General features: G+C 33.9%; 2 protein-coding genes across 2 annotated transcripts in view; one reads left to right on the top strand and one right to left on the bottom strand.

Moving 5' to 3' along the window:
- Positions 1–25,143, top strand: part of LOC131854407 (RNA-binding protein FXR1) — a 37,347-nt gene that overhangs the window by 2,616 nt on the left and 9,588 nt on the right. Inside the window, exons 4-9 of the mRNA XM_059205521.1 lie at positions 4,441–4,604; positions 10,889–11,038; positions 18,604–18,690; positions 20,301–20,363; positions 23,443–23,590; positions 24,961–25,104. Of these exons, the coding sequence (XP_059061504.1) occupies positions 4,441–4,604; positions 10,889–11,038; positions 18,604–18,690; positions 20,301–20,363; positions 23,443–23,590; positions 24,961–25,104 (756 nt within the window). The remainder of the gene's footprint in view (positions 1–4,440; positions 4,605–10,888; positions 11,039–18,603; positions 18,691–20,300; positions 20,364–23,442; positions 23,591–24,960; positions 25,105–25,143) is intronic.
- Positions 6,979–8,298, bottom strand: LOC131854404 (collagenase-like). The gene has a single exon (XM_059205519.1). It carries the CDS (start codon positions 8,091–8,093, stop codon positions 7,266–7,268), a length of 828 nt encoding a protein of 275 aa, XP_059061502.1. The 5' UTR covers positions 8,094–8,298; the 3' UTR covers positions 6,979–7,265.

The raw sequence follows: 25,143 nt of genomic DNA, 5'->3' as shown, positions 1-25,143 counted from the left end.
CGCGACCATCGGTCGTAAAGCGGTGCACTAGACCGCTAGACCACCGAGGTCGTCAAGTTTGTAGTTAGTATTGTTATAGTCAATACTTATTTATTATTTAATACATACATCCTTACACCCTGTGTTACTTTTTTTGTGCCATTCTTAGTTGCTGTATAACGGCAAAGGTTTACAAAGTATGGTGTAGTAGAATATGTACACACACTATAACACAGTGCATGAATATTTTTAAAAACAGTATCACAATAATATAAAATATATAAAAACTATGGTGAGCAAGCTGCAACATCCCTTCTGTGATATGGTCACATGTTATTCAAAGTCCACTGGCAACTTGACCAGCCTTTTCAGTGGCCATCGGAGTATGCCTCTTGAATAGGTTACTTCTGCAAACTTAACAATATATAGTATAGTACACAGAAAAAAAACAGACACAATGTCTGTTTTTTTTATGGATGATACTGGAATGGATCACCCGTCTAAGCTAATGGTATACCTTACTTATGATGGTAAGATCAGTATGAGGTCATGTCAGTTAGTGAATGCTCATCAGGGCATTCACTAAGAATTTATGGCTATGGTTTCCAGGGGATCCGCACGGAGGTCAACCTGACATGCTGGATTGCTTGTGGGGTTCCACCACATTACTAACAATCCCTTTACCACATAGTAGCTTTTTGTATAAATAAAAATATAAAATTATTCATCTTTTTAAAGTTTGCTGACTGACGACCGACGATATTAATAGGCAATAACTATACATTCTGTGGGGGGGATTGTTAGTAATATGGACTGATGACTCTATTGCTAGCAAAGTACCGTTCTCTCTAAGAACCATCATGATAAATTCCTGGTGATTTTGTCACTGTGTTAACTGACCTGATTTCTTGTTCATGTTATCCTCCGTAGCTGCCCCACCAGCGTACGTACCGTTTGCGCAGGCGTGCATTTCATTATAATCCATTTCAACACTTGTGCATGAACGTACCGTTCATATGGAGTAGAGGCTGGTGTTCGCATTGCTAGCAATGTCGTCTGGCAGGTCCCATCTTCAAACCATCGTCTTTAACTTTTCGAATGTCCATCGTTTCGCAGCGACCGAAAATGAGGAGGTGGTATGTGCGCCAGCTGTATTTTTTCAAATGCGTTTCAATCTTATTTTGTTTTAAATAAGTATAAAATTGGTTAAATCTTTTTAACCAATTTTATACTTAGTCACGGCTTTGCGGGCACAGATCTGTGACAAGACATTCGAAGGGTTAATAGCTGGTGATTTCGCTATGACGCACTAACAAACCTGACTTCATGCTCATTCTGTCATCCATCATATCAGCACTTGTGCTCTGCCATTACAATACATTAAAAAAAAGCGCTACGGATTCTAGAGGATTGAAGTTTTTTCTCTACATATGTCTTCAAATATTTACCATGTTATACACTGTTTTAAATTTGACAAGGTCATTATTTATATGGATAATTATGAAAAATCACGGAATAGTTACCTTTCTTTTTTTTAATTTTGCTGAGTTCCCGATATTTCGGCAATGTTTCAACCGCCATGTTCACGGGTAAACTGAAGAGTAGCGAGTAGATAGTAAATAAAATATTTTATGGGCAGACATATTCGTCTACCTTCACACGTCTTCGCTCGTTTCTACTACTGAAACTCGCTCGATACTCATCTCGACAAACTATACTTACAGTAACTTCACGTGTACATAATATACTTTCTAATCGCGTTTTTTGTTAAATAAAATGTTTTATGGCCAGACATATTATTTTATCTTTTATCGTAATCTTGGGAACTCAATAAAAAAAATGTGCACTAACAACGATTTCTTTCTTTCTCCCATATTCTTACATTCTATAATAGGTGAGACAGTGTTACCCACCCTTATGACTTCATTTATAACTAGCTAAGGTTTTTGAATAAAATAATATTGCGACTATAAATTAGAGATGTAAGATGTATCCTATCTTTCAAGTTGGATCAAATTGCACACAATGTGCAAATCAATTTTGCAATCGATTCAGTAGTTTAGGAGTGCATCGCGGACAAACAACGTGACACGTAATTTTTATATATAAAGATGAGCAGCAATAGTTACGCTAATAAAATCTAAGTAACGATTACTATTTTCTATTCGGTAGCCTGTCAGCGTGTTTGAAATTACTAAATGTAAAAAGAAAATATTTACAGGAAGTTTCAATTTTAACCTTATAGTGGATAGGATAAACGTTATTGTTCTTTGTAAGGTTTTATTGTCTGATTATCAGAGTGCGTTGTCTTCACCAAGATAATGCTAATTCAAAGAAAAGATACACGAAACTAAAAATAAATATATACCTACTTTTATTTCTTCAAGTAAAGATTACTTAGTATAAAACGAAGTCGCTTGCGCTGTATGTTCGCATATATCTTTTAAATTACGCCACGAATATTGATTAAATTTTCAGTAATAGATAGAGTAATTCAAGAGGAAGGTTTATATGTATTACATGTGTTACTATGAAACAAACCGAAAAATTCAAAGACTTGTAATGCACCCACGCGAAGCAGGGACGGTCGCTAGTGTTTTATAACAGTAAAGACAGTAAATCAATATCGAATGTACGTTACACATGCTGTGATCTACGGTTTTGCACGTTTGGTGTTGTAAAATTCAAATTGTCATAAACCTTTCGGTGGATTGGCTAAACTTTATGAAAAAACAAATTTCGAGCTCTTAACTTAATTACTATGATTGATAAGAATGATGCGTTGTGCTGTAATCTATTATAAATCCTGGTCATCACTATGACTAAACAATATATTAAATATTTTTTCTATTTGAGTAAATTATATTATTTTAACACACTTAAATTTAAAAATGTTATTAATCGTCATTCCATCAAATTATTGTTGTGCTGTAATCTATTATAAATCCTGGCTGAATTAACTGTCATCACTAATATATGACTATATAATATACTAGATTTTTTGCCTTAAAATAAAAAAAGAAATTAGAGGTGGACTTATTATTTGTTTAACCAGTTGGTTATATATTCAATATTTTATATATAAGATTTTTAAATGTATTTAATTGAATTACTGTAAAGTTTCTTCAAAATGTTTAGTGGTTTGTATTCAAACACATCTTAAATTTAAAAATGTAAGTTATGGTGCTTTATATAAATTATACTGTATATATTATTAAAAGTGAATACTAACAATATTATACTATATATATTGTTTTAACAATAACATTAAATGTTTGTTTGTCATCGTTATTATCATAATATGAAAAAGTATTGTAAATATTTCATAGTGACAAAGCTATCTCTGTAACAGATAAACATTGGGTTTGCAAACAAGTAGGTACATTAAAGTTGTATTGATCTTAGTGGTGTAGATTAAATAAAAAATAAAATTGTATACTCTCAGATCGGCTACTGGTCCTCAAAATAACTGACAAACACACTATTCAAAAATTGTGTTTCATGATTGTATTCTAAGTTATATCTTTTAATTTGTGTGTTTTTATGATCTTGTTTATATTATACTTCTTTAACAATAGAGCTTCGATATCGTAAACTTACAATTTGAAATTTACATAAACTTTAAAATTTACAAAAACTTTAAAATTAATATAAAATTTTAAATTTTACAAAAACTTTAAAATTAATATAAAATTTTAAAATTAACAAAAACTTTAAAATTATTATAAAATTTTAAAATTTACATAAACGCTGTAAATACAAATACCAGATTTGTATTTTGGACGTTATCTTTTAATTTGTGTGTTTTTGATTTTATGCCACGCTGCGTTAGTTTGACTGGAAGAGATCTCATTAAGAGATAAGTTCTATGTTAACGTTATTTGTAATGAACGTAATTAAAGAATGTAATCAAATTGCAATACAGAATAGTACAATTTGTATATAATTAAGATTACTACTTTTAGAATAGAAATAATTTTTATTCAAATAAACTTATTATAATCACGTTTTTTTTATTCTACCACACTGAACGCAGACTCATCACGATTGTGAATGTTTGTGGATACGGCAATTGCGCTACTGTATTAAAAGTGCAATCTATATATATAAATAACATTGTAGTGTCTGTTTGTAATATTGAAATAACCTTTTTTTACTACATGCATATGAATATAAATACGGTACATGCATCAAAATATTTTTTTTACAATTTTTGACTATCTGTTTGTTCCGGCTAATCTCTGAAATGGCTGGACCGATTTTGAAGAGACTTTTGGTAGATATCTGATGTAATAAGGAGTAACTTAGGCTACTTTTATTACAGAAAAAAATAAAATAAAACTCCACTGCGGACGAAGTCGCGAGTATAGCTAATAAAGAATAGATTGTAATTAATTATGGTTTAATTTCGACTACTGTTTGACCACTAGTTAGTTATAGATATATGTTATTTAATTTCAGATGATAAGGGGTGAATTCCTCGTGATAGAGTATTTAGAATGGGACAACTGCTACACTGAAATCGTGCCAAAGGATCGCCTCAGAGTCAAGACGGCCAAGACACCCATCGATAAAAATACCTTCCACAAGTTTGAAATTACGGTTCCCGATGATCTCAAGGACTAGTGAGTACAATTTTGGATACGGCTATTTTTTTACGGTAATTGGGCTACTGTATTTTGTTAAACTATGGCACTGCGTCTTTAAACATGTATTGTTTACAAACTGCATTAACTCGAAAATAACATACTTTTGAAAATCGACTTTAATGACAAATCATTAAAGGTCGATTTTTCATTTTTTTGTATGTGAGGTAATGCTGTTTAGTATTAAACGGGATGTGTTCGTCCTGTTTAAAGTTTGTTACTCCCGCCTGTCATGTATAGGAATTGTAAGGATTTGGCTAACTTATCCCATAGTATAAATATACTCACAACTAGAACTCAAGTAGAATGTCTACACATTTAGACAAACATGTTTGAAATAAACGTTGGTATCTCCCGTAGTAGGAATTCAATAAAATGTTGGTGCTAAATAAAAAAATTTACGTAATAATATACCTCGATGGTAACTGGTAGCAACCTATCGACTGCTAGATGGGAAACATCCTAGAGGGCGTAGGCCCACAACATGGTTTTACCAAATTCGCTCTTCGCTCGGCTTCACGTTCCATTATGCAAAGGACGTAATTCTGCGGGGCTATAACGACCTTCAGGAACGAGGAAAGCGACTTGATGAGGAGGATTATACCTTTATGACTGTTATTCTGGATAGGGGTAGTCAGACGCTTTGTCAGCTGTCGACGTTATAGTGAATACATTTGACATGTCTAAATTTTGCTGAATATATATAGAATATTATACAACAACTTATCTCTGCACAACTCATGGTTGACTGGTAGAAAATGCCATTAGGTGTTAAGTCCGCCATATGTACTTTTTACCTGTGTATGATGTGCATTAAAGTTATTTAAATAAAAAATAAAAAAAATATTGAATCTGATATGGCAGCGTGTGAGTCTACCGCTCTCTCTCGGATTTATTTGGTTAGCCAGCGGAAATAAAGCGAATAGAATTCTTTTCTTGTCTTAGCCAGATCGGAACAAGTACCAAACCACTACCACGCTCTAAATAAGACTGATAATGTCGATTTAAATACTTCTAGGTTGCGTCAGAACTAGTTGCAAACCACGATCTAAATTAGGCGGAATGATGTCAATTTAAATCCTTTATTATTAGGTCGCCGGTTCGATTCCTCGCACGGTACAAGTATCTGTATTCTTGAATGTAATTGTTTCAGTCTGGGTGTTTTCTACGTATATTATGCATGTATTTACAAAAAATATACATATTGGACAAATATACAAACAGCTCGTTTCTGCGTGTGTTGACAAGATCACATGTCCACTAATGATATCATTGTCCTTATACAATCTGTACAAACAGACGGCGAATCTTTTAGTGAATTGTCTAAATGTATACATCTAACAACTATTTGGTCTGTATACTATATTACGAAAATTCAGAAATGGAAGTAACATTTTTGAACATTTGATATTACTAATATTATAAACGCGAAAGTTTGTGTGTATGGATGGAAGGATACCAGGATACAGAAAAAACTGAGTTATTAATATCACAAAGTAATATTATTATATTTATTTTTAAAATTATTGACAATTAAACATTCAGAAATAGTTTTATTAGAAAAATTTCTATAGATTAATTTTGTAATTCAGAAATAATCGGGTTTATTGTAAACCCGATCACTGTTGACACTAGTCAACTGTTCAATAAACCCGAACATTATTTATGTAAAAATTATTGACGTAATAACATACATATAATTAATAATAATAATAATTTCAGGACAATTCGCACAACGCCATGTAGACCCAAGTTAAGCTTTAGCTACCTTCTGTTATGGGTACTATACAACTGATACAAATACATAGATATATTTTTTCTTCAAAGCATACATAGTATGCAAACACCCAGACCGATCAAAAAAATCATACTCGTGAATATTTGATATTAAAAAAAATTTTTTTTTGTCTTTTGCATAAATGTAAATTTGAGACAATTTGAAATTTTCATTCGACACTTACACTTTTGTATTAATGTTTATTTTTCAAACAATTGGAATTTTACTTATATTTTGGTCATTATTAAAACCAGCCGTTATTATTCAGTAGCAAGTTATTATTACTTTCAAGAATTTGAATTCCATAACATGTTGTATAAGAGTTGTAGAGGAAAGTCGTAATTCAGTTTTCAGTTAAGTAATTTTGTTACACGTTATTCTTGCGATTAAACAACCCACGATTGTATAGATGATAAATATGCCGGTATCGAATCACTTAAGGCGACGAGGCGAGACTTCACATCGTTTGTGTGTTCCACCAAATACACAACGGACCGTGTTCTGATGAATTGTTGGATGATGCCCACGGCGGCTTTTACCATCGCACATATCGACGGAGAATTCATTCCCACACGCTGGAACCTAAGTGGTCTCAAACAGTGCGGTTTCAAAGATGATTTCTCCACTTTACACTTAGATTTTGGAATGAACTACTTGCCGAGGTTTTACTATAGCATGGAATTTTACATAAAGGTTTCTCAAATGTCGGCGACGCGCTCATCACATCCCTGCTGTTCAAGCGTCTATAGGTTACGGTAACCGTTTACCATCAGATGAGCCGTATGCTTATTTGCCTCCATCGTAGCTTTAAAAAAAAATTACTTTAATAAAATTTATTTCTTTAACAAATTACAAAATAAAATTTACAATCTGTTTTGTATCCAGTCAATATACGATGTGATTCTCGTATGACTAGTTGGTAGTCCAGCTTGACAGCCCAGTGAGGATCCGAAGGATATAACACCAATGAGTATATACTCATCACCAGTTTTATAACAAATAGGACCACCCGAATCACCACCACATGGCCCTTTCCCGTACTCACCACTCGTACATATCGACTTATCTGTTATTAATCTACCATACACTTCAGCACACAAATCATTGTTAATAACATTCAAGTAAACGTAACTCAGTTGCTGGTTGATACCTATTGGATTGTCCACACCTGTCTGCCCATATCCGACAGCCTTACATGAAACACCATCGTACGTCTCCCTCGAGTCCTTTGGCAGAACAATCGGTTGAATGTAATCATTAAAATTGACGAAATCAATCGTAATGATGGCAATATCACTTTGAAGGTTGTCGTTAAAACCGACATGCGGTACAACGTCATCAGTAATGATTCTAGTTCCGCCAGAGAATAACTTTATAGACCCAAGAACGACTTCGAACATGATGGCCTGCTTGACACCGTCGAACCAGCAGTGCGCTGCTGTCACTAACTTGGTGTTTGAGAGTAATGATGATCCGCATACTGATATTTCTTCCGATGATAAAGCTATTACCAGGCCACCGAAGAACGGGTGAGCTTCAATGTTTGCGAATTGTCCACCTGCCACTTTTAAGAGACTTTCTGATTCTTCCTTTTTTATTCTACTAGCTTCTGGTATCCCGATGTGTTCATGGTATTTAAAACTATATACGCACACTAATTGTAGGAAATTGAATAAAATAAGTAACTTCATAGTGATATTATTGTATGTAGAGTAATGATTTATAAGATCTCGGTTTATCTGGAACGAATCTCTTATCTATGATTATCGATGTGGTAGTACTTGACTGATTATGTAGTATATCACAATTTACGGAGTGCGATGTCTTTAGTTTAAATTTATAGTCCCAGAGCAAATGTCTAAAAATCGTCTAATCATTTCCTCTCGGCCGAAAACTTCTAAAATGGTTTATAAAGTTGAATTATGAAGGCTATTGAATGGTAGCTGCGGTTATAAGGGTGGGTTGAAGAGCAGACCCTCATAAACTTTAAATTAAATTAAAATTAGACTATCTAAATATATTTAACTTAAAGGTGACTGACATAGTGATCTATCAACGCACAGCCTAAACCACTGGACGGATCGGGCTGAAATTTGGCATGCAGGTAGATGTTATGACGTAGGCATCCGCTAAGAAAGGATTTTGATTAATTCTACCCGTACTTTGTCAATTTTAAACCGATCGGGCTGAGACTTTGCATAAAGCTACATAGTAGTATGACGTAAGCATCTCCTAAGAAAGGATTTTGATAAATTCCACCCCTAAGGGGATAAATTAACGCGAGCGAAGCCGCGGGCAAAAGCTAGTGTAATATAATTTTAAGCTTCATTATAGTTCTTATTATGAAATTTACTGTAACAAGTTGGCTATTATTTAGTAGATAGCGTTGTATAAAATGTAGACGGCGGTATGAACTTGTTCTTTCTGTATCTATTATAGAAGTTTTCAATCTTAACCGATATATAAATTGGGCATGAACTTATTGTTGACTCGCGGCCTATTATTGCTGTTTCTTACTTGATTTTCGTCTATTCTTCAGGGGACTTACCGAGATGTAGATTTCAATCATTCAAATAAATCGGGAATTTCGTTTCACATGACAGTGATTTCGTTTATTTACTTTTATAAAATATATGACTCTTCCGTTTACGGAAGCACCTACATCAAACAAATATAGCCCGAGAGACAGCAGTAAATATCGTCACGTATTCCAATATGCTCAACGAAATGTGGGTATATAAATTATTGCGATCACCAATCTCTGACAATTGATATTTGCTCTGCTCATCCTAATGGCGATAACAGTCGTGAAAGTATAGTATTATTATTAATAATAATAATACCCTTGGACAATTCAATTTCAAATTCAATAAATATTGATCACCTAAATCAATCTTTTGATAATATTAATAAAATTCAATTTACTATATATATTGCATAAGGATTCGCAATATAAAAAAATGTATCGGAGTTTAGTCCTTTCTTTCTTTATCAGTCTGATAAGCGATTAACAAATATGTAATAATATTATTGATAGTGGAATAGTATGTAATATATATATATACGTATATAGATTAAAATACACTATCTATAACATATGTTAGTTACTAGTTAGCTGTCTAGTGTAAATAAATTAGTCACTCATATACTACGAAGAGGTATATTATATACATACAAAGCTCGGGGTTCTAATAGATTTTATATAATAACTAGTTGAGCCCGCGATTTCGTCCGTGTAGAATACCTTGACCAAATAAAGAAAAACATTTAATAATCTAATATAAAAATGCCAATGAAAAAAATTTCATTGTAGCTTTAAAAATGACAAATTTCCATACAAAAGTTCTTCCTCTATTTTATATTTATTTATATGTATAATATATAGTTAGAAGATAAGTTCTAAACTTCTAGCTTTAAAAAATATTTCAAATCCAGTATCGACATCTTACAGCCCTTTTTTCGCATTAAATGCTGTTTATGCCCGTGACATTTCTCAGGGTCTATCTGTGTATCAAATTATTAATCTCATATACTAAATAACAATAGTAAAATGTTATTTGGGTTTACATAATTTAGAGACTTCAGTGCTTAGTAGACAATATGCAGTTTGTAAGTAGCCATAATTAATTGCAAGTTTTACAATGTATCCAGGTAACTGTGTCCCATATGTAATAAACGCGAATATTTAAGAATAAATAAATTAATCTCAATAATAGAGCGAGCGATAGGTTTTTATAGGCATGATCCATTATCACGCCTAAAAAAACCTGTCGTACCTGCACCTGCGCTAACGGTTTACGCTGGCATGGCACCAGTGGAGGATGTTAAGATGAATATGAGGTCAGGTCAGTTAGCCCATCATGATAAATTCATTATGAATTTATCACGACGGTTTCCAGGGGGAACCGCGTGGAGGTCAACCTGACATGGTACACTGCTAACAATGGGGTCCACATTACTAACAATCTCTTGCATCCCCAGAGCGATAGGTTATGCATATCATGCATAATCATCGACAAGATAATGTTTATGATATATGTTTAAGAATAAATAAATTAATAGAGCAGTATGATGTGCATATATATATATATGCATTAGCTGACCCTGCAAATGTTGTGCCATATAAATTAAAATTGCTATTAAAAATAGGCCACATAATAAAAAAATAAAAATCAATAAAATTAAAAAAAAAATTGGGCTGGCCACCCTTAACACTTAGCGTTATATAAAATTAGTTCTAAACCTATTCTCAGACCTACTGAATATATGTACATATATAATTTCATCAATATCGGTCATGCCGTTATGGAGGAGTACAAACACGAAACCTGCGACACTAGAATTTATACATTACTTTATGGTATATGTTTAAGAATAAATAAATAAATCTTTATAATAGAGCGGTATGTTCTGTTATGCATATGGATGCATGATGAGCGACAAGATAATATTTATGGTATATGTGTAGCCTTCACGACATACACAGCGCGAAGGTGGAGAATGCACACAAGGAGTTCCAGAAGGCGATCGGCGCGGCGCTGGTGTGGTACGTGCCCGAGAAGACCGCGTTGGCCGTCATCTCGCGCTGCGACACCTCGCAGAAGCGCGCCCAGATGCTGCAGGAGATGCACTTTAGGTACCTTTGTTTTATATTTCTCCTAAACTACTATATAATATAATCTCAGGACAATTCACACAGCGCCATCTAGACCCAAGTTAAGCTAGCTAAAGCTTGTGTTATGGGTACTAGACAACTGATACAAATACATAGTTTTTTTTGTAAATACATACATATTACACCCAGGCCGATACAAACAATCATACTCTTTAATACAAATGTTTGTGCTGTGCGAGGAATCGCAACGCAAAAACTACTGAACGGATTATATATAGGTTTGATGACCTTGATAGTCTAATGGTTTAGCACACCGCCTTACGTCCCTTGGTCGCGGGTTCGATTCGAATTATGTACATAAAACAGCACACACGTAGGACTCGAGGTGCACAGTTACACTTGGAGTTCTGCATTGCACGGTCGGCCGACTCACTGGTCATGCAGACTTGTGCTGACATAAAGGGAAACTACAGGGCCCGTAGTGCAGAGGCATCACTCGCGTGGTAGTATGGAGTTTCCTACACGTAACATTAAATAAATAACCTTGAATAAATAACACAGCACCATCTAGTCTCACGGTGTATAGTAGTAGACTATATATCTTGTGTTATTACTAGACAACTGATATAAATACTTAGATATATTTTTTTATATAAATACATACATAATATTATATATAGTACGTAGAATACACCCAGACCGATACAATCATATTCATGAATACGAATGTTTGCACCGTGCGAGGTCTCGAAGCCGCGACCATCGGAAGTAACACGGCGTTCCGTAACATTGTATCATTATCATCTTCCTTAATTCATAAATGACCATTGCGATCATTTACTTGATTTAAAGAAAACTTGAAGTTTTTAATCGTTTATTGTTCACAGCGTTTTTTCCAGAGAGATTATGACAATTGACGCAGAAAACAATGACAACACTTTTAGTGTTGCCAACCTTGTCTCCATTTTAGGCGTGAACATCCTCCGGCCATTGAAAGAGTTAACTTTCAATTTCTTCAGTATCTTCCACAGGTAATTTTACAATGTAACGAACGGCTCGCCGTATCGTTCCTCTTGCAGTGTAGATATCAACCACTCGACAAATGTTATCTGCACCATGATGCAGCTTCGTTACACGACCCAGTCGCCAGCTCTGGGGTGGTATGTTTTCATTTCTTAACAGCACCATATCTCCTACTTTAGGATCTCCGGTTCCTGATTTCCACCTTGTTCTCTGCTGCAACTCAGCAACAAATTCTTTGCTCCAGCGTTCCCAAAAATGCAATCGCAGTTTCTCTATCATGTAGAACTTGGAATTAGCTTCTTCTGCAGCAGCATGAGGCAGGGACGCCAGTGGTCGACCGATAAGAAAGTGCCCCGGGGTTAAAGGATTTAGGTCCAACGGGTCGGAAGATAAAGGAGAAAGAGGTCGAGAATTAAGAATAGCTTCTATTTGGGTGAATAGAGTGGACAATTCTTCAAAGGTTAGGGAAATATTACCTGCAACTCTCTTTAAATGATATTTGGCTGCCTTTACGCCCGCCTCCCAGACGCCTCCAAAGTGTGGAGAATAGGCTGGACTAAATTTAAAAGAAATTCCTTCAGAGTTAGCAAAATCTATTACCGAATCACGACTGGAGCGTATAATCTTACCTAGTTCATTGTTTGCCCCCACGAAGTTGGTGCCATTGTCGCAATAAATTGTTTGAGGTTTACCTCTACGCGCAACGAATCTACGTAAACATAGGATAAATGCTTGAGAACTTAGATCGCCTACCACCTCTAAATGAACTGCTCTAGTACTAAGGCAGACAAATAGGCAAAGATAACATTTTGTAATTCTATTCCCACGACCCTTTTTACTCGATATCATGAATGGTCCAGCAAAATCAGTACCGCTTGCATGAAACGGAAATGTGGCGTTAGTTCTAACTGATGGCAAGTTTCCCATTATTGGTCTTATATTAGGCTTACCATTGTACCGTGTGCACACAACGCACTTCTTTGTTATACTTCGGGCCAAGAGCCTACCATTTATTGGCCAATATTCTTCACGAAAGGATGCAAGAAGCTGCTGAGGTCCAGCATGGAATAAACGATTATGTTCGTACCGCATTAACAAAAGGGTAAGTCTATGTTTACTATCTAATATGATAGGATGTTTCTTATTGTAAACGAAGCTAGAGTTTTTAATCCGGCCGCCCACTCTTAATATACCTTCCGAATCAAAAAATGGGTTTAAAGATAAAAGTTTAGATTTATTTGATAATTTAGAATTTTTTCTTAAACATTCCAAATCATTATAAAAGGATTCCTGTTGACTTAATTTAATTAATATGGATCGCGCCTTATCTATTTCATCTTTTTGTAGATTATCGTATAATTTATTACTTTTCCTACAGTTATTCACAAAACGCAATACAAATGCGTACACATGTAACAATCTAGTAAAGTTAGAATAATTCGCAAAATCAATACCGCATTCTACATTAAATTCTGTTTGCAAATGAACTTTTAATTCTGGCAGATCTACTGCCCAGTTATTTTGCTGTGGCCATGCTGAAGACCCCTCCTTCAAGAAGGAGGGTCCTTCCCACCACAAGGATTCGACCTGCAAACGCTGAGGTGTCACACCTCTAGAAGCTAGATCTGCAGGGTTGAGATCACTCGACACATGCCTCCAACAATACCCTTGTGTGAGCATATTAATTTCTACAACACGATTTGCTACAAATGCGTGTAAAATCTTTGGTTGTGTTCTCACCCAACCAAGAACAACTGTTGAATCGGTCCATATAACCTTTCTTGTTATACTATGACCCCGTATAGACTGTACCACTTTATTTGATAAACGAGCACCAAGCAAAGCACCACACAGCTCCAAACGTGGTATAGTCATAGTTTTAAGAGGTGCTACTCTCGCCTTTGCACACAGAAGTCTCACTGTGACATTGTTCTGTGTGTCAGAGGAACGCAGATAGATACAGGCTCCATATGCTTCCTTAGAAGCGTCTACAAAACAGTGCAATTCAACTGAAACAGGAATATCACATAATATATATCTAGGGATTGTAATTTTAGATAAGTTATTTATATTATCCGCTATTTCAATCCAATTTTTTGCAATAGTTGTTTGGTACTGGGTCGTCCCAGCCTAATTTTTCATTCCATAATTGTTGCAAGATCATTTTAGCTTTAATAATACATGCACATAATAGTCCTAAAGGGTCAAAAATTTTACATGTTAATGATATAATTATACGCTTTGTAATTTTTGTATTCATATCCAAATCTATACTGAAATGTAGATTATCAGTAGTTGGTGACCAACTTAGACCCAAAACTGTTGAATGTTTACTTAAATCTAGATTTTTTGCTGTGGTCTCCTTTTGAATTACTTCTGGACAATTTGTGCGTATTTTGTGTAAAGGAAAGCAAGCTGACGATAAAATTTTAGTTATTTCTTCATAAACTTCCTTTATTTCATGTTTAAATTGACATCCTGTATTTAAATCATCCATATATATATCATGTTCTAAAATATTTGAAATAACAGGATTAGGACATTCCCGAGCTAACTGGACTAAACATCTTGTGCTCAAGAAAGGTGCTGATGCAGTGCCATAGGTAACTGTGTTCAGCTGATATACCTTAAGAGATTGAGAACTGTCAGTTCTCCAAAGAATTAACTGCAAATGTCGCTGAGAAGGGTCAATTTCAACTTGTCTATACATTTTTTGAATATCACCTGTAAGTACATATTTAAAACTTCTAAACCTTAACAATATTGAAAATAAATCATCTTGCACTACAGGACCCACATATTGTATGTCGTTTAGAGATTTGCCTGAACTTGTTTTAGCTGAGGCATCAAACACCACCCTAAACTTGGTTGTGTCACTACTTTCTTTCACTACCGCATGATGTGGTAAATAATATCCAAATTGAGGACGTGAAATTTCTTCTAAATGACCCAACTCACGATATTCTTCTATGAATTTAATATAACTTTGTTTTAGTTGAGGTTTTTTGCAAAATTTTTTTTCTAAACTAATGAAACGCTTTTTTGCAGAATAATAGGAATCACCTAATGCCTCCTCTGGAACCTCCCTAAAGGGTATTTTAACAGAAAAACGACCGTTTGCTAGTCGTTTCATATTATCTAAAAAATGCATATGACATAATTTGTCTTCCGGTGAAGTAATGTCATTAAAGTCAATTTCATCAACTTCCCAAAATTTTTTTAGGTTATCATGAATTTCTTGTGTGAAATGACATGTCACGTGGTTTGGGTTCTGCTCCCCTATACGGCCACTGACTAACCATCCAAATTGTGATAGTTGTAAGATTGGTTGTGATTTACCCAGTAAAATACGCTTGGACCCTACAATAGTCCAAAAAACATCAGCCCCTAAGAGAATACTAATTTCAGAGGGATGATGAAATTCTGGATCCGCAAGCTTGATATTTTTGGGTAGATTCACTTCCTGCAGATTCACAGGTTCACTTGGTAACATTCCTGTAATTTGCGGAACAACTAAACAATTGATTTCCATATGAAAGTTATTTATACGTGATTTTATATTTAAATTACAACGTTCAGATATATTAAAATTAAAATTATTAATACCCGAAATTCGTAATGGTTCAACAGTACGAATAGTAAGGTCTAACCTTCTTTTCAGATTTTCCGTGATAAAAGATGACTGGCTTCCTGTATCTAACAGCGCCCGCACAAGGTAAGTCTGTTGAGTACTTTCATTGACTACTTCTACCATAGCAGTACATAACAGAACCTGGTTCACAGAGACAGCGGATAATACCACCGGTGGCTGCTGTGATGTGGATGGTGTAGTGTCAGGTAAGTCTCCTACTACATTGTTATTATTGTTACTTTGTTTATTGACATGTAATAAACTGTTGTGTTTTTGTTTACAGTATCTACAGGAACCCTTAAGGTGACAACGAAAGACATTATGACCTTCACGCAAGCAATTGGAACATAACTTCAATTTGGTTGCTTCCTTTATTCTATCCTGGACATTCATATTTTTAAACTTTGTGCATTCATATATGCGGTGACCCTGCTCACTACATAATAAACATAAATATTCACAGAGATTCTCAATGGAGGACACCAAAGAATTAAATTTATTAAATTGTTTATTATTATTACTAGAATCAAGGTTTTTATTCCCATTATTTTTCCATTTACTGTTTAAATTATTTTTGTTTGAATTTTCTAGCCATTTTAAATACGAACCATTGTAATTTGGTAACTTTATAGTCGGTAATTTTATGGACTGAATGTCGTAAGCTTGAGGAGCCTGACAACCGTTACCTTTACTACATAAATTATTTAATTTTTCTTTATCTTTTTCAGTTATATCTTCAATAATTGCCATAACTAAAAAAAATTTGCTTTCAATTGATTCTCTTAGCTCTAATTGTTCATCAACATTGGTCTCGTTGCAGTGACTTTCAATTAATGTCTGAGTTTCATCAAAATTTTTAAATAATTCTTGGCAGTTTTCTAACCGTTTATTTAAGGGTGGTAGGATGGGCTTTACTTCCCTCGGATTGACCTCCTGACACGTTGCTATTTATAGGTTAGGCTCCGTTGAGAAGTAGGTTCCTTATTTTCCAATCAGTAATGACACTTGTATATGTGTATTTGTTATTTTCACTTTGTCACGGTCGCCAAATGACCATTGCGATCATTTACTTGATTTAAAGAAAACTTCAAGTTTTTAATCGTTTATTGTTCACAGCGTTTTTTCCAGAGAGATTATGACAATTGACGCAGAAAACAATGACAACACTTTTAGTGTTGCCAACCTTGTCTCCATTTTAGGCGTGAACAATAAATGTGGAATTATTTTAATTCGTTTTAATATTATATGCCTTTATCCAACACTAAAAAAGATCCGATGTTTTTTTATTCTAATAGCAAATTATGAATTTATATTCCTCGGGTCTCGGAAGTTGGAGCTATGTGAATTGGTCTGAGTTGTTATAATAATGTTTTATATATAATACTAGCTACCTCCACGGCTTCACACGTGTGTATATGTATTATACGTATAAACCTTCATTTTGAATCACTCTATCAGATAGAGAATTTTAATATAGTTCTTAGCAATAGATTGAGTCATAAAACAGCATTAAAATCCGTTGCGTAGTTTAAAAGATCTAAGCGAACAGACAGCGGAAGAGATTTTTATTTTATACTATGTAAAGATTTTTTCATTATACTATAGATTAAATAATCTAACTGAAATCAGTTATGTAGGTTTGTCGACACATTTCATATTTCGTTTATTAACCAATATAAAAATATTCTTTACAAAAATGTCAAGTCATAATATATACTTATTATTTTATTAATATTAGTATAAATATTAATTATTAATATTATACATAGTTGTATAAATATAAACATTCACTTTGTAACAATAATATTTATTAATATGTATTATAATTAACAAAGTCAATCTAATTATATATTTATACAACTAAAATTAAACAAAACCTTACCATAAAACTGAGGTGTAAATAAATATGGTTGCCACTGTTGTAGTATAAAAAAACGTGTAAATATACCGCGACTCGCTTATAATTCGCTCTGACTTGATCCTCGAATGCGTGTGGGAGGCAGTTTATTTTTATAACAGATTATATTCATATCATAACGATACGAATGTCGCGCTCCAATGATTTCCTGATACTTGTAGTTTTACGACGCGTCGCCAATTTGTAGCGTTTTTAGTTATAGTATATATATACATCTAAAAAATGTCATATTGTCAACCCCCTATATCTTAATACAGGACAAGCTCCTGTATTGAGTAATAGAGGAAGTTGTCAAACATTTAATATTTTTTAAGATAATATATCTATTTTTGAAAGTACCATACAGACAGTATACTAATTGTGAACGTTACGCTATAAATTGAGTAGAAGTCGTGTTTTTTAGCAACAGACCCTTTTTTTTTTATGTAACTGGCTGACAAATAATTTGCCCATCTGATCAGCGTTAACCGTATATACAGCATAAAAATAAATTTTGATGTCTGTGGTATCTTTTGCACGTGACTATTATTGATGGTTAAATTGTAAGGTAGAGATTATATTTTTGGTTTATATTGGCTAAATTAAAAAGGTAGCTAGGTCTTTACTTAACACTACGTTATCAGTAAGTAATATAGTAGAGACTAGTAATATATAATTGTCTACATTAGTTCTTTTCATGCGAAGTCGTCGCGAAACGCTAGTATATTATTTTAAAGGTTTTTAAAGCGGACCATTATTTAATTTGCACTCTTAGTACTACACGTGATATGCCTCTGAACTGATAGACATCATCAGACATTCGAATATTGTTTGGAAGTTTAGTGTTGATTGTTCGGCGACTAAGTCGCAGTTTGGTTGACTCAATGACGTTCGGAATTTGATCACCAATAGAGGTCGTAACCCATCCAGTAGTGGTAGTCAGATTTCTGTACTGAATATTTGCTGTCACACATATGCTAATGATAGCAGAGTTAATTTTAAAAGCAAACTAACAATTCATTTATTGTGTTCCAGGAATCTAACTCAGAAACTGTTATTGCTGAAAAAGACTGAAGAAGCGGCAAGACAATTAGAATCCACCAAAATACACAATCAAGGAGGGTGAGTTGTTAATTAGAATTTATATTATTGTAGGCTTCACGGACGTAAATGGAAATAACCGCCGTAAAAACCACGAATGTATACTAAAACTAGCCCTAATCTTAGCCACTTAGTCCGCGTAGAAATGACTTTTTAATGGCTATTAAATTACAAATTTATAAAAAAAAAGTAGCCTAAGTTATTCCCTATAATATTAGCTATCTGCGAGCGAAAGTCCCGTCGAAATCGGTCCAGCTATTTCTGAGATTAGCAAGAACAAACAAAGACAGTCATACAAAAATTTTATAATTATTTTTTGTTGTAAGTACTGTACTATATACTTTTATATGCATTAAGTGTAATCCTGAATTTTTAAACAGACACTTAAATTTTATTTATTTGTATAGATGTACTATTCATGATGTTGCAAATATATGAGTATTTGTTAATTAGCCAAATACCTTTTTTAAAATACCACGTGACTCCCCTGGTGTTTCAGGCATGCATAGGCTACGGTAAACATTTACCATCAGGTGGGCCGTATGCTTGTTTGCCACCATAGTAGTATAAAAAAATATCAGAAATGAATTTCCATTAATAGTTTTAAACTTATTATTATATTAATTTAATTTTCAAACTCATAAGTTGAAAGGATAATATCAGAATCTACAGATCACGAGTAACTGTGTTATTTTTATAAATTGATCTTATATTTTTAATAATAAAAATAATACTAGAAAGGCAGTCTCCATTTTATTTTACTTCTTTGCTTCATTGTTTCCGATTTTTTGTAACATTAATTATTATAGAAAGAATATTTAGATTATTATATATTGTCTTTATATAACATTGTCGAATATTTTTGGCATATTTGGATATTTTGTTTATCCTAGCGTCTTTTCGGGAACTGAATCAAAATATTTGCACACAAATTGCACGGGAGTTACGGCGTTTATTCAAATTTACGTCTGTGGTAGGCTTATTATCTAATTTACATTTTAACGGTCAGGGAACTCCAGATTTGTCACTACATTCATTGCCATTTCTGAAGTTACAAACTCATTAATTTCTATTACAATAATATTTAGTTCCCAATTGAGAATCCCGCTGCGAGTTCTATATTACCACATAATGCATTGCACATTATTAAAATAATTAGTTTATATAAACCTTGATCTATTTTGTTATAAATTAGTTAAGAAGCCTACTAGGCTATTCCTTAAATATATATTTATTACTTCCTCATTATATTGCACAACCCGGCAGAAATATCCATAAGTCTTTCCTTACAATGCATGATTAAATTTTTATCAAATATAAATATGTTTCTTTGGCATAAAAAGCGCTATCTTAGCGGTATTTGGCTTACGTATATACCACAGAAACAAGGCAGACCAACTATATGCTTGTTACGATAAACATCCAACCGACTTCCTTTGCCTCAAGTTTAAATTTAAAAATACGGAATCTCAATGCAGATATAATTCAAATTTTTTTTTGTGTAAAGTGAGAGAGATAGAAATATAAGTCTTCTTCTAATTGAAATATGTATGAAGTATCACGCATATGGCTTTTATATAGCACGGCTTGGTCTGCCTTGATACATTTCTGTGGTACCTGCAAAATTTCAGCCCAGACCAGTATTCGAGATATTCTCGGCCGGGCAACGAACACGGCACGGGGGATCCCAATTGGTAATTATCATAATCGTCCTACATATTTATGTATTTCGATGAACTCTAGTCACCGCGTTAATAAGCCAGCCCTTTAAATGTAAACAAAGCTAGTCCGATGTGCATGTGGTTTTTTTTTCACTAAAAATGATATTCCGTTTTACTTGGGGCTTGGAGTTTCTTACTTGCGACTTTAATACGTGTAATTAAAGATTGAATTTGTTGGTAAATAATTGCGCTAATCAACATTCGTAATATACATTCCCATCCAATACTTCAGCAGATATATATTCTATTCAGCTTGGATTGATATCTATAGGCTTGCAACGAATATTCGATATTCTGTATATCCATCTGCTTTTATTATACAGTCAGAATACGGAATATCTACATATTATTACGCCGAAAGCCGAATGCTTGTGTAATGTGGTAAAATTGAAAAAAATATATAATGAATATTTTTATTTCTCTTATAATCATAAGTACACAATAATCATATTCAATATTATAATGTAGCCTGGGAAGTTTATGGTGAAAAAAGTAAAAAAAATCTACATTCTTAGGAAATAAACTTGGCAAAAACACGCAATGCGTTGGCTATAGACCGTGCGGGGGAGGGGGATGACTTCATTAGGACAAACTGTTGTAACTAGCTAATCAGATATGTATTTTATATTCTAAATTTGTATTTGATTTTATAGTTCTTTTATATTACATTCTTGTTTTTGATACTTCAATTCCTCTTTTCTATTCCTAATTGTCAGTAGTCTATATTAATATATTTTCTCCGTTTACCTAGTCTTTTTTCTTATTACTACAACCCGTTATCAACACAAACTAGCGCGAAATAATCAATTACTAAACTCGCGAGATCGGATACTTAAATGTAGCCGGCAAAGAACGACACTGGGGTAGTTGACTCTCAGCAGTTTGCCCGGCTAAGAAGGATAAGCTCAAGGCTCGAAACTCATCGGCCCGTAAGGGTCTGCGAACGACCAGAAAGCATATAGAATTAATCGAGTCGATGCAAGTTTTGGCGCCACACTTCGGCTAAATACTTTTGCCTAATATTCGGTTATTCGGTCAGGGAACTAGTCGAATCATCGGTTCCGGGTATGAACGAATATAATATTCGTTGCAAGCCTAATTTATAGTCGATTCTCACTTTAGAATATACAACAGTCTAAGCAGAATTGAATGTATATAATATTAATTCATGTAGATTATCAACGAGATTAACTCGCTACAGCATTAGTATTTTTTCGAATTACAATGCTATTTGTGTCTAGTGAATTGATTTCGTTGCAGTCCTTTGTCAAGAAGGAACTGAGTCGTTCTCACACGATATTTTCTTCACATGTTTCATTCAAACTTAGAGCTAATTGTACATTACATTGATGGCAATATGTATAATTCGTATGTTCACGAACACTAAGATATTATGTCCTAACCCTGACATGGTGAATAGTAATCCAATACAGTCAGCTGCATAAATTGTGGCGTAGTTGATATGTTTGAAATTGTATAGTGAAGAGACAAATTATTCAAATTGTCAGCGACATGTAAATTATGTACATTTCATTAGTATTTGATGTCATGAATTTTGGCGCCATACGAGAATCTTTTTACATTTAGTATAACGCCATGGAACAAGAACAAAAACTAGTTGTATCATTCATTGATGTAAAGTATGTTGAGAATAAATAGTCTGATTAAAACATTGTTTTGAATAAATTGTTTATTGGTGTGTACTAAATCAGCGCAGAAGTAAAATAAAGGTATTATAATTGCTTTTCTCTTTCTAAATAATACAGCATTAGGATTTATACTTTTTTGTTACAAAATGTACAAATTCGTTTATCAATTTACATTATTTTGTCACTTTTTTTCAAACGATGAAACTAACAGGAAATAAAAGACAACAGATCAATGTCTGTGTGTCCATACTTATATGTTGTTCTATGTTTAAATAATGTTGAATGTAAAACCTATTTATTTTACTTACTGCGTTGCCATCGCTTGTTTCCAAAGACAGAAGTCAGACATTTTCATTTCTAAATATTACTGCTTACTGCCATATAGACATCATGCTGATTTAGTTACTCGAAAATGTATTTAGAAATGGAATAGTTCGTATTTTGTCCAAGCCCTCTGGTTTTTTGCATCCATTACACGATACCCTCTATATTTGCGAATGATCTATATTTACCACTAAGATTCGCTAATACTTCATCGTTAACAGTATAACATATATATAAATAAATTATTATATATCTCTTTAATTAAAATTTTTACGCTACCCGCTCGGTTTATTGCTAGGTGTATTAGAGGAAGCTGTGGGGACTAGAAACGTCACGTTAGCTGGAACCTTAAATAAATGTTTATTTTTGAAAACACTTAAAATAACAATATGTATATATGTATATAGCTATACTACGCTTACGAATACTCTGATGAGATCTCTTCTTGTGAAAAGCTTTCCGAATGAGCGGTAGATAAAGAAGAACGTGAAAGAAACTTGGGTGTTGCAATTTTAATTAATTTTGTTGTAGCATACATTATAAACATTGTAACTTCTAAACCAAAATCTAAAATTTCTAATAATCATTGTTTGAGTTCTCTTAAATGTCTTGCCATTACATTCTTTTATATTACATTTTTAGTACAAGTATTTCACTTGCTATTTTCATCCAAAACTTTTCCTGTCAATTACAAGAAGAAGAAATAATTAACTACATAATTGTAGAAGTGATCGGTTATATATAGTCTCATGCGTCCGTAGGCTACGGTAACCATTTACCATCGGCCTGGACGCTTTATTTGCCACCATCATAGTATAAAAAATAAATATATATTTACATTCTCAAATATAATAAAAATAAATTTACCAATAGTAATAATAAAGTTCCAATTTTCATTTACAAATTGTCTCATCTAGCTGTTTTGTTTTACGGTTTAAAACAAACATAAGTAACCGTAAAACAAACCTAACCGTTTGTTTTACGGTTACTTTATATAAACCTATCGTGTAATGGTTGCGTATGAACTATAAGGTTGGCACGTAGACGGAAGCTCGGAGTTGTTTGACTTTGTCCAACAGGTACACAGACGAGTTCAGTGTTCGCGAGGACCTGATGGGGCTGGCCATCGGCACGCACGGCGCCAACATACAGCAGGCGCGCAAGGTCTCCGGCGTCACCAACATCGAGCTGGAGGAGGTCTCCTGCACCTTTAAGATCTGCGGCGAGGTCCATACACTCATTTGTAGCACCTAGTACCTACTGAGCTTATTGGTATGCCGATATCAACATCACGACAAAAGGTAGAGCCTAGTGGTGTAGCATATCTATATATATTATAGGAGACTGACGGACAGGACAATTTAACTGCTGGGATCTAGAAATCTTAAATTTGGGGTCCAATTTCTGAAATTTCATGGGATTGGGAGTTAAGGATCGTTCGGGGATGAAACAACGGGTTAGGGCTGATATTTGCAATTAAAACTCTAGACTACAACTCTTAGCAAGGCAGGTAGTTATGGGATGTAGAATATATAATAAATACATAATCCACAAAGAAATTAAGGTTTTAAAAATCCTTACAAATGGAAGGCTTTTTGTGTGTTATCATACCAGGAAATTAGTAAGGGAATAAATTAAAATGTGATGTTAAAAATGATATTTGGATAAAGAAATGCTAAAGCTTGTAATGAAAATGAAATATTGTACTTTGGTTTCAAAAGAGTAACACAGATTGTTCAGTCTCTCTAACAATAAGATGAAAGTGGTTTATGAATTCTTTGAATGTAAGAAACGAATTACCTTTTTAATCTTTTGTAAGAGTTTCTTTACCGATTGGTTAAACCTTTAAAATGATAATAGACATACATACTTCAGATGTGATACTTACTGCATTTGTTTGATAAAATTATATTTGCCCACTTTTCATGCTCAATGCAACATCAGTGTTTTACTCTTCTGTAGTCAAAGTAATCAGTAGTGTTACTAGATTGCAGTTTGATTTATTTTTTATTATATTTATAATGTAATTAGATCTGGCTGCCTTATATATGTCATGTTTGAGAGCTAAGCGAAGGACAAAATATGAAATTGCAGAGGAAAAGTTATGGTAGGAAGGCATGACATTTTAGTTCACGAACGTCGCAACGCATGAAGGCTAACACGAGTGTAACTAAGTAATATTTACAGTAGAAATAGAAATAATATATATTTTTCTGATTTTACCTCTCATTCAGACGTAGTTTTTATTGCAAGAAGAATGAAGAAAATACTTGCTTGCTACTCATTTAAATAAATGTTTTTAAGAATTAAAATATTAAGTTTGAAGTTGAGTGAATACAAATTGCCAAATAGTAAAGTTGACATAAATTAATGAATAGTTACTTGCGTAACAAAATGAATCAGTCATGGTTATCTGAGCAGACAAGGTTCTCGCAAGTAGCACCCGTTCACGTATAACGGGTGATCTAGTGTTGTTCGTTTATATATCGATGGACACCACTCGGCATGAAACGAGCTGTCGGTTCGTACGCTGACCATATAATAAGTAGAGGAGTGGAGTTGTCGTGTATTGTTGATATAACGAGTGCGGTCCGCAGAGCGTGGAGGCGGTGCGGGCGGCGCGGTCGCTGCTGGAGTACGCGGAGGAGTCCATCAAGGTGCCGCGCGCGCTCGTCGGGAAGGTCATCGGCAAGAACGGGAAGGTCATACAGGAGATCGTCGACAAGAGCGGCGTCGTGCGGGTAACAAACACGCTACTCATACATCTCACTCGGAGATTC

Source organism: Achroia grisella, unplaced genomic scaffold, assembly GCF_030625045.1.
Source record: "Achroia grisella isolate CSIRO2021 unplaced genomic scaffold, CSIRO_AGI_Agris_v1 utg997, whole genome shotgun sequence".
Lineage (NCBI taxonomy): Eukaryota > Metazoa > Arthropoda > Insecta > Lepidoptera > Pyralidae > Achroia > Achroia grisella.
This window is presented reverse-complemented; position numbering and strand designations above follow the sequence as displayed.

Bases quoted from the DNA above. Each gene is read 5' to 3' on its own strand.
- LOC131854404 (XM_059205519.1), bottom strand. From the start codon at position 8,093: ATGAAGTTACTTATTTTATTCAATTTCCTACAATTAGTGTGCGTATAT.